Source organism: Diachasma alloeum, unplaced genomic scaffold (assembly GCF_001412515.2).
Source record: "Diachasma alloeum isolate Michigan unplaced genomic scaffold, Dall2.0 Dall_scaffold_01937, whole genome shotgun sequence".
Taxonomy (NCBI): domain Eukaryota; kingdom Metazoa; phylum Arthropoda; class Insecta; order Hymenoptera; family Braconidae; genus Diachasma; species Diachasma alloeum.
Genome location: NW_021681985.1, coordinates 350 through 10,573, shown reverse-complemented (window position 1 = coordinate 10,573; position 10,224 = coordinate 350). Strand labels below are relative to the sequence as shown.

The 10,224-nt window shown below is 45.7% G+C and overlaps 2 protein-coding genes across 2 annotated transcripts; both read right to left on the bottom strand.

The window, feature by feature from the left end:
* Positions 1 to 2,159: 2,159 nt before the first annotated feature.
* On the bottom strand, positions 2,160 to 3,063 carry LOC107046769 (zinc finger protein 646; the record flags this gene model as incomplete). Its single annotated transcript, XM_015269473.1, is given in 2 exon segments — positions 2,160 to 2,833; positions 2,937 to 3,063. Coding segments are annotated over 2 exon segments (701 nt in total), but the record flags the coding sequence as incomplete, so codon positions are not given.
* Positions 3,064 to 6,726: 3,663 nt separating this feature from the next.
* On the bottom strand, positions 6,727 to 9,391 carry LOC107046767 (putative uncharacterized protein DDB_G0271982; the record flags this gene model as incomplete). Its single annotated transcript, XM_015269472.1, has 3 exons — positions 6,727 to 6,801; positions 8,969 to 9,064; positions 9,302 to 9,391. Coding segments are annotated over 3 exons (261 nt in total), but the record flags the coding sequence as incomplete, so codon positions are not given.
* Positions 9,392 to 10,224: the final 833 nt, after the last annotated feature.

Genomic DNA, 10,224 nt, shown 5'->3' with positions numbered 1-10,224 from the left:
TCTCAATTAGGAGGGGAGAAGTGAATTTTTAATTACCGGGAGTCACTGTGCGCCGCAAAACAATTATTTTTCTTACTGCGCTGTTATTTCCATGACAGTTTCTTCCATTTTTCACAGAGATTAAGGGATGAAAGAGGGTCAGTTGGTGGGGAATTTAATTCTCCATCGAACTACTCTTTTTTCATCCCTTAATCTCAATTAGGAGGGGAGAAGTGAATTTTTAATTCGCGAGCGTATGGTGAAAAGTCACTGTGCGCCGAGAAGAAAATTATTTTTCTCACTGGCCCATGACTTTGTCGTAGTTTGTATTTTTTTGTTACAGAGATTAAGGGATGCAACGGGGATCGATTGATGGGGAATTTAATTCTCCGTCATACCCTCTGTGTTTCATTCCTTAATATTAATTAGCCAGCAAATGAATCACCTGAAAAACATTAAGAACATGCTGAGGGCGAGGAGGACATAGATTCCCCTTCGAAACTATCCCTGTGACAGCGGGACTGCTACTGCCGAGTTACCCGCACAGGCAGTTCGCCCAGCCGTCAGATTCGACCGTGGCGGTATCCCTCCGTTGGGGTCGAACTACTTTTGGCTTGGGGTCAGTCCAACCCCGAGATCTGAGCCTCTACTTTAGTCAATCCTCTTTGATCAACCCGTTGCTATGCGCGTATCTTTTTTACTGTTAATCCAAAAAATACCATAGTTGCACCGTTGAAAAGGTCATAGGCGAGTTATATAATGTAACTAACGACACTTTCCCGATTTGTCGTCTCGTTTTCATTATACCGAATGTCAATCATTTAGAGGTATTGGAGGGGGAAATTCTGTCGTGTAACTAACGACACTTTCCCGATTTGTCGTCTCGTTTTCATTATACCGAATGTAAATCATTTAGAGGTATTGGAGGGGGAAATTCTGTCGTGTATAGATACGCGGTGCGCTCAGTCGGTCAAAACTTTTCTTGGCCGATACGCTACCGCGTATCTCGATTTGCTTTTTTTATGTATTCAATGAAAATGTGAGGATAGGAATTGAATTTATGGGTATTACTTCATTATTCGAAAAAATATATCAATTTAACAATTTTCCCTAGACATTGAAAAATTAAAAATTCTGTTTTCATGTTGATGTCGTTTTCCGCTTTTCACTTTCTTCTGTCACATTTAGATAATAGGAAGAAAATAGATTGGTTTTTCTTTATTATGAACAATAAAAACGTTTTGAAACTTTCAAGATCGAAAAAACGATTGTTTAGATTTATTTCTGATTTTCCTTCCCTGCATTTTCCCTATTTCCCGTTTCCGTGAACGGCATACGATCACAGAAATTAAAAATAGTAATCTCCCTTTATTTTTTAAGAAAAAACAATTTGAAAAATTTTGAAAAGACAGAAAAATAGATTTTTTCATGTTATTTATACTGAGTGATCATGATGGATCTCTCTTTGCAATTTCTTTTTTCCGTTCCATTGAAATGAGATCTAAGGGGTGTAAAATGTTCATATTCATTCACATTTTCAGATCATTGGTATTAATTCATTTAAAGATAAAGAAAGAAATGAAAAATTTTAGGTATGATTATCGAAAATTGTTTGTCAATCTGTATTCTCACGTGATTTATGGGGAATTCCTCTTCATTCAATGTTATAACTTGCAAATTAAGGAACAAAAATATATATAATAACAATAAGAATGAATAAAAATAAATTAATCTAATTGTGAAAGCGGAAATGGAAACAAAATTTAAAAAAATAACCTAGTATTAATTAATCTAGCGACGGGCGCGACGCGCAATATACTATTTTACAGAACTAGCGAACGCTAGTGCCTATTTTGACAGTGATAAGTTACGTTCAGCGAGTGGCCCGAGGCACGAGGTGAATGTAGCAGCAGTGTCAAAATAGTACATTACATGCCCGAGCCTCGGAAAACAGAGGATGGCAAGCACGTGGGGGAGGGTGATATGTTTTCCATGGCGAGGTGTGTATATTAATTTTCAGGTCACGTGACACAAAAAATTAATTTCTTCACGTTCCACAACATTCTATATTATTTCCGAGCACTTAGAAAATACCAAAATACGACAAATACAGTCTAAAATTAATGCTTCAATCTCTTTCCCGCTTTACCTTGCCAGAATATGCCAAAAAACATCATTACCTGTAATTCTCATCGTCCTTCACACTAATCCTGCAGATTCTGCACTCATAAACCAGCCTCTCGATGATTACTTTCACCTCCTCAGAACCAACCTTCCACCCCACATCCACAATCTCCCAATGGCTCTTCTTGACGTGAACCTTCAAATTCTTCGTACAGTCATAGCTCTGCTCGCACAGATGACATTTATAAACAAGCAGCGCATCGGTCCCCTGATGTAGAGCCTCATGCCTATCACAGGCTGCTTGTGAAACAAAAGGTGTATCACACAACTGACAAACGAAATGCTTCGTCTCATGATGGGTAAAAAGTGCTAGGAGTGAGTCCACATGCTCCTGACACAATGGACACCGATTCTTATTGTTCGATTTTCTCTCACTGCACTGCCACTGGACCCCGACATGTTCTGGATCAGTTCTCACCCCCACATCTTCCTGGGGGCGATCTCCAGACTGTTCATCAAGTATTTCCTTAATTTTTCCCAATTTTTCACGCCTACTGGAGGCCAAAAGCACCGGCTTCTTGCACTTGGGTCCTGGCTTGGCTCTAATCTTATCGATCTGTATCATGAGCTTATACACCTTCCCTTTTAACTCTAATTGCTTCGAGTACTCACTAGCTATACCATTCTGCTTGACGAGAGGGATTTTAACATTGACATTTTGTTTTGAAATCTGAAGAAAAACGGAAATTATCAGAGAGTTGTTTTGCTTGGAATAAATGCATCCATATAAAAATTACTGGTATAAAAGAGCGGGATTATTATTAAAGACTTACTTGAGCTGTGCCTCCAAGTGGTGTCATATTTATTAGTAGCTTACGTTAATCAGAACTACATGACCTCCGTGTTTAACCTATCAAATTGATTGATGGGTAGTGAACTCGTAAAGATACAAGGCCTTTGTTTGGTGCGTTAGAAACCAGAGACAGAGATTATAAGAGATCTCTCACGGCAATGTAAACGTTTCGACTAGATTTATTCGTAGTGGTGGCGCATGAACTAAATGCGGGTACACCTTTGTTGGTAAAACAGGCAGGTATACTAATGTCGGTATTCCCCCCCTGAGTGAGAAAGGAATATGTATCGCGCTTGCTCCCACTCATTGTCGTCTCCGTCGCATTGGCACGTGCCCAGTGAGTGCGAGTGAGAAAGAAAATGGAGAAGAAGGAGAGAGAAAACATTCCAACTCATTTGAACGGTTGGAACGTTTTCGTTGTTCTCCAGCGATCTACATATAGTGGGATTAAATCAATAATAATAGATTAACGAATGAGATTTTTCGCAGATTATTGAGAGATTTAAATGAATGGGTTGCCTTCTTTAGTGACCATAAAAAATTGTCTCCAATCGACAACATCTCCCGATGGAATGGAACGAGGTGAATGAATCAATTGATACTCAAGTATCAATTTGAATCTTTAAAAAATTAATCGAGATTGAAAAAAAATCAGGGAATTTCACTCTGCCATTATGGAGTTATTGACGAGTGAAGTTTATTCACTCTACTCTGACATTTCTCTATTGTCTGTATTTACCGAGAAAAAAAAACGTTGTTACTAGGAATCGATCTGTCTGTTTTAGGGAGCTGCATTTCTGAAATGCAATGAGCAAGCAATGTTAAAATTAAGTCATTTTGTAAAAAATTTCTAGTGACATGATCCTGAAAATCAAAGGAATGGCTTGAATTCAGGAATGATGTCTGTAGGTTTCAGTAATATTTTCGCGGAAATACCGGGAACACTTATTGGGAATTTTTAAAGTGTTGGCAGAATACGGAAATTTCAAGGAATTTCGTCATTGCAAATTAAAAAATTCTATAAATTTCAGTCCAATTATATGTGTACGTCCACGTGAAAAGGGCCCAATTTGTCGCATCTAATTTCCGAGATATTCACGTTTTTCTCTCCTCTCCATTTATCCCAAAGTTAAATTGATTTTTTGATCTTCTATACAGACGTCACACGGAGAAAAATAAATCGGTAAAAGTCTTACGATCGCAAGGAGTCTCCCGAAGATCCCCATTTTTCATGCACGAAGAACAATGAAGCTTTTTAGAATCTTCGGGAAATTCTACTCTATCCTACTCAAGTAGGAGCGGAGGAATGAATTTTCAAAAGTGCGGAGTAACCGGAGGGGCTCCTCCGATAGGGAAATTCATTTCTCCCCCCCCCTAATTGAGAGAAAGGAATGAAACTGACACCGATCAATCGAGAATTAAATTCTCAATGAATGACAGCGGTTGCATTAGTTAATCTCACGTAGGAGCGGAGGAATGAATTTTCAAAAGCGCAGAGTAACCCCGAACGGCTCTCCGGAGGGCCTCCCCCGATTGGAAAAGTCATTTCTCCCCCCCTAATTACGATGAACGAATAAAAGCAATATCGATCGGTGGAGAATTATGTTCTAAATAAATAACAGCGGTTTCATTGCTTAATTTCGATTAGGAGAGGAGGAATAAATTTTAAAATCGTGCAGTAACTCCGGACAAGTTTTTCTCATTCAAAATTAAATTTCTCCCCTCCCTAATTGAGATGTAGAAATGAAACCAAAGCCTGCTGATCGACAATTGTATTTTTAATAAATGACATCAGTTGCATTTCCTAATTTCCGTTAGGAGCGGAGGAATAAATTTTCAAAAGCGCGGAGAAACCCCGAACGGCTCTCCGACGTCGAGTGAGCTCGGAGGGACTCCCCCGATTGGAAAATTCATTTCTCCCACCCTAATTAAGATGAAGGATTGTGGCCGATGCCGATCGATCGAGAATTAAATTCTCAATAAATGACAACGGTTTCATTCCTTAATCTCAAGTAGGAGCGGTGGAATGAATTTTCAAAAGCGCGGAGAAACCCCGAACGGATCTCCGACTAGTCCAATGAACGTCGGTCTAACATACGAATGTTTGCGATACACGCTCCATTTTTTATGGAATTTGTGATTTGGGCGTATGAAACTAATGGCGGATGTTTAAGGTTCCCCAAGTTTGTGCGGGGGTTGAAAAAGCCAAAAAACTACCCCTGAAAACAGTTTTTTCGAAATAACTAGTGAGTAACGCGCTGTGCGTCCAAAAACGTGAAACACAAAGTTGTAGAGATCAAAATACTACACAAAAAATGTTTAGGGCACTTTACTCCTATTCCCAAACGTTCATCCCCCAGAGCCGCGTGAAGTTCAGATGGGAAAAAAATGTTTTCCATTAAAAAAATTGAAGTTAATGAAGTTTTTTTTTTGTAATTCGGAATATCAGTGTTTTTTTTCAATAGCTTGTTTATTTATTCATAGCGAATCTAATATATGTTGCTATTAATATCTTGACATTGAATTGATGAATTTCTTTTTGTTCCATATTTTTTATTAGAAAATTTTCCACAAATTTTGTCTTGACCGTACCCGCGAATCTCCTATGGATTCTAAGTTGAACGCAATTTTCTAGCTCCAACCCCTAAATCCGGCGCCGTGAATGAGAACCTTTTGTGCGAAAGAGAAGTCTCCGTCTCACTCCCACTCCCTACAGTATTGTTCAGACTATTTGCGCATGCGCGCACGGGCCTGTAGATCGTCACAGACTGGATGCGAGAAAAAGAATCATTTGAGAATCATCTCTCAGAAGAAGAATCATCTCATTCTCTGTCTCTGTCTCTCTCTCTCTCGCTCTCTCTCTCTCTCTCTCTCGCTCTCGCTCTCGCTCTCTCTTTCTCTCTCTCTCTCTCTCTCTCGCTCTCGCTCTCGCTCTCTCTTTCTCTCTCTCTCTCTCTCTCTCGCTCTCGCTCTCGCTCTCTCTTTCTCTCTCTCTCTCTCTCTCTCGCTCTCGCTCTCGCTCTCTCTTTCTCTCTCTCTCTCTCTCTCTCGCTCTCGCTCTCGCTCTCTCTTTCTCTCTCTCTCTCTCTCTCTCGCTCTCGCTCTCGCTCTCTCTTTCTCTCTCTCTCTCTCTCTCTCGCTCTCGCTCTCGCTCTCTCTTTCTCTCTCTCTCTCTCTCTCTCGCTCTCGCTCTCGCTCTCTCTTTCTCTCTCTCTCTCTCTCTCTCGCTCTCGCTCTCGCTCTCTCTTTCTCTCTCTCTCTCTCTCTCTCGCTCTCGCTCTCGCTCTCTCTTTCTCTCTCTCTCTCTCTCTCTCGCTCTCGCTCTCGCTCTCTCTTTCTCTCTCTCTCTCTCTCTCTCGCTCTCGCTCTCGCTCTCTCTTTCTCTCTCTCTCTCTCTCTCTCGCTCTCGCTCTCGCTCTCTCTTTCTCTCTCTCTCTCTCTCTCTCGCTCTCGCTCTCGCTCTCTCTTTCTCTCTCTCTCTCTCTCTCTCGCTCTCGCTCTCGCTCTCTCTTTCTCTCTCTCTCTCTCTCTCTCGCTCTCGCTCTCGCTCTCTCTTTCTCTCTCTCTCTCTCTCTCTCGCTCTCGCTCTCGCTCTCTCTTTCTCTCTCTCTCTCTCTCTCTCGCTCTCGCTCTCGCTCTCTCTTTCTCTCTCTCTCTCTCTCTCTCGCTCTCGCTCTCGCTCTCTCTTTCTCTCTCTCTCTCTCTCTCTCGCTCTCGCTCTCGCTCTCTCTTTCTCTCTCTCTCTCTCTCTCTCGCTCTCGCTCTCGCTCTCTCTTTCTCTCTCTCTCTCTCTCTCTCGCTCTCGCTCTCGCTCTCTCTTTCTCTCTCTCTCTCTCTCTCTCGCTCTCGCTCTCGCTCTCTCTTTCTCTCTCTCTCTCTCTCTCTCGCTCTCGCTCTCGCTCTCTCTTTCTCTCTCTCTCTCTCTCTCTCGCTCTCGCTCTCGCTCTCTCTTTCTCTCTCTCTCTCTCTCTCTCGCTCTCGCTCTCGCTCTCTCTTTCTCTCTCTCTCTCTCTCTCTCGCTCTCGCTCTCGCTCTCTCTTTCTCTCTCTCTCTCTCTCTCTCGCTCTCGCTCTCGCTCTCTCTTTCTCTCTCTCTCTCTCTCTCTCGCTCTCGCTCTCGCTCTCTCTTTCTCTCTCTCTCTCTCTCTCTCGCTCTCGCTCTCGCTCTCTCTTTCTCTCTCTCTCTCTCTCTCTCGCTCTCGCTCTCGCTCTCTCTTTCTCTCTCTCTCTCTCTCTCTCGCTCTCGCTCTCGCTCTCTCTTTCTCTCTCTCTCTCTCTCTCTCGCTCTCGCTCTCGCTCTCTCTTTCTCTCTCTCTCTCTCTCTCTCGCTCTCGCTCTCGCTCTCTCTTTCTCTCTCTCTCTCTCTCTCTCGCTCTCGCTCTCGCTCTCTCTTTCTCTCTCTCTCTCTCTCTCTCGCTCTCGCTCTCGCTCTCTCTTTCTCTCTCTCTCTCTCTCTCTCGCTCTCGCTCTCGCTCTCTCTTTCTCTCTCTCTCTCTCTCTCTCGCTCTCGCTCTCGCTCTCTCTTTCTCTCTCTCTCTCTCTCTCTCGCTCTCGCTCTCGCTCTCTCTTTCTCTCTCTCTCTCTCTCTCTCGCTCTCGCTCTCGCTCTCTCTTTCTCTCTCTCTCTCTCTCTCTCGCTCTCGCTCTCGCTCTCTCTTTCTCTCTCTCTCTCTCTCTCTCGCTCTCGCTCTCGCTCTCTCTTTCTCTCTCTCTCTCTCTCTCTCGCTCTCGCTCTCGCTCTCTCTTTCTCTCTCTCTCTCTCTCTCTCGCTCTCGCTCTCGCTCTCTCTTTCTCTCTCTCTCTCTCTCTCTCGCTCTCGCTCTCGCTCTCTCTTTCTCTCTCTCTCTCTCTCTCTCGCTCTCGCTCTCGCTCTCTCTTTCTCTCTCTCTCTCTCTCTCTCGCTCTCGCTCTCGCTCTCTCTTTCTCTCTCTCTCTCTCTCTCTCGCTCTCGCTCTCGCTCTCTCTTTCTCTCTCTCTCTCTCTCTCTCGCTCTCGCTCTCGCTCTCTCTTTCTCTCTCTCTCTCTCTCTCTCGCTCTCGCTCTCGCTCTCTCTTTCTCTCTCTCTCTCTCTCTCTCGCTCTCGCTCTCGCTCTCTCTTTCTCTCTCTCTCTCTCTCTCTCGCTCTCGCTCTCGCTCTCTCTTTCTCTCTCTCTCTCTCTCTCTCGCTCTCGCTCTCGCTCTCTCTTTCTCTCTCTCTCTCTCTCTCTCGCTCTCGCTCTCGCTCTCTCTTTCTCTCTCTCTCTCTCTCTCTCGCTCTCGCTCTCGCTCTCTCTTTCTCTCTCTCTCTCTCTCTCTCGCTCTCGCTCTCGCTCTCTCTTTCTCTCTCTCTCTCTCTCTCTCGCTCTCGCTCTCGCTCTCTCTTTCTCTCTCTCTCTCTCTCTCTCGCTCTCGCTCTCGCTCTCTCTTTCTCTCTCTCTCTCTCTCTCTCGCTCTCGCTCTCGCTCTCTCTTTCTCTCTCTCTCTCTCTCTCTCGCTCTCGCTCTCGCTCTCTCTTTCTCTCTCTCTCTCTCTCTCTCGCTCTCGCTCTCGCTCTCTCTTTCTCTCTCTCTCTCTCTCTCTCGCTCTCGCTCTCGCTCTCTCTTTCTCTCTCTCTCTCTCTCTCTCGCTCTCGCTCTCGCTCTCTCTTTCTCTCTCTCTCTCTCTCTCTCGCTCTCGCTCTCGCTCTCTCTTTCTCTCTCTCTCTCTCTCTCTCGCTCTCGCTCTCGCTCTCTCTTTCTCTCTCTCTCTCTCTCTCTCGCTCTCGCTCTCGCTCTCTCTTTCTCTCTCTCTCTCTCTCTCTCGCTCTCGCTCTCGCTCTCTCTTTCTCTCTCTCTCTCTCTCTCTCGCTCTCGCTCTCGCTCTCTCTTTCTCTCTCTCTCTCTCTCTCTCGCTCTCGCTCTCGCTCTCTCTTTCTCTCTCTCTCTCTCTCTCTCGCTCTCGCTCTCGCTCTCTCTTTCTCTCTCTCTCTCTCTCTCTCGCTCTCGCTCTCGCTCTCTCTTTCTCTCTCTCTCTCTCTCTCTCGCTCTCGCTCTCGCTCTCTCTTTCTCTCTCTCTCTCTCTCTCTCGCTCTCGCTCTCGCTCTCTCTTTCTCTCTCTCTCTCTCTCTCTCGCTCTCGCTCTCGCTCTCTCTTTCTCTCTCTCTCTCTCTCTCTCGCTCTCGCTCTCGCTCTCTCTTTCTCTCTCTCTCTCTCTCTCTCGCTCTCGCTCTCGCTCTCTCTTTCTCTCTCTCTCTCTCTCTCTCGCTCTCGCTCTCGCTCTCTCTTTCTCTCTCTCTCTCTCTCTCTCGCTCTCGCTCTCGCTCTCTCTTTCTCTCTCTCTCTCTCTCTCTCGCTCTCGCTCTCGCTCTCTCTTTCTCTCTCTCTCTCTCTCTCTCGCTCTCGCTCTCGCTCTCTCTTTCTCTCTCTCTCTCTCTCTCTCGCTCTCGCTCTCGCTCTCTCTTTCTCTCTCTCTCTCTCTCTCTCGCTCTCGCTCTCGCTCTCTCTTTCTCTCTCTCTCTCTCTCTCTCGCTCTCGCTCTCGCTCTCTCTTTCTCTCTCTCTCTCTCTCTCTCGCTCTCGCTCTCGCTCTCTCTTTCTCTCTCTCTCTCTCTCTCTCGCTCTCGCTCTCTCTCTCTCTCTCTCTCGGTCTCTCTGTCTCTCTGTCTCTCTGTCTATCTGTCTCTCTGTTTCTCTGTTTGTCTGCCTCTCTGTCTCGCTGTCTCTATGTCTCTCTGTGTCTCTGTCTCTCTGTCTCTCTCTCTCTATCTCTCTCTCTCTCTCGCTCTCGGTCTCTCTGTCTCGCTCTCTCTCTCTCTCTCGCTCTCGGTCTCTCTGTCTCGCTCTCTCTCTCTCTCTCGCTCTCGGTCTCTCTGTCTCGCTCTCTCTCTCTCTCTCGCTCTCGGTCTCTCTGTCTCGCTCTCTCTCTCTCTCTCGCTCTCGGTCTCTCTGTCTCGCTCTCTCTCTCTCTCTCGCTCTCGGTCTCTCTGTCTCGCTCTCTCTCTCTCTCTCGCTCTCGGTCTCTCTGTCTCGCTCTCTCTCTCTCTCTCGCTCTCGGTCTCTCTGTCTCGCTCTCTCTCTCTCTCTCGCTCTCGGTCTCTCTGTCTCGCTCTCTCTCTCTCTCTCGCTCTCGGTCTCTCTGTCTCGCTCTCTCTCTCTCTCTCGCTCTCGGTCTCTCTGTCTCTCTGTTTCTCTGTTTGTCTGCCTCTCTGTCTCTCTGTCTCTATGTCTCTGTGTCTCTCTATCTCCCTGTGTCTCTCTCTCTGTCTGTGTCTCTGTCTCTCTGTCTCTCTCTCTCTCTCTCCCTCTCTCTCTCTC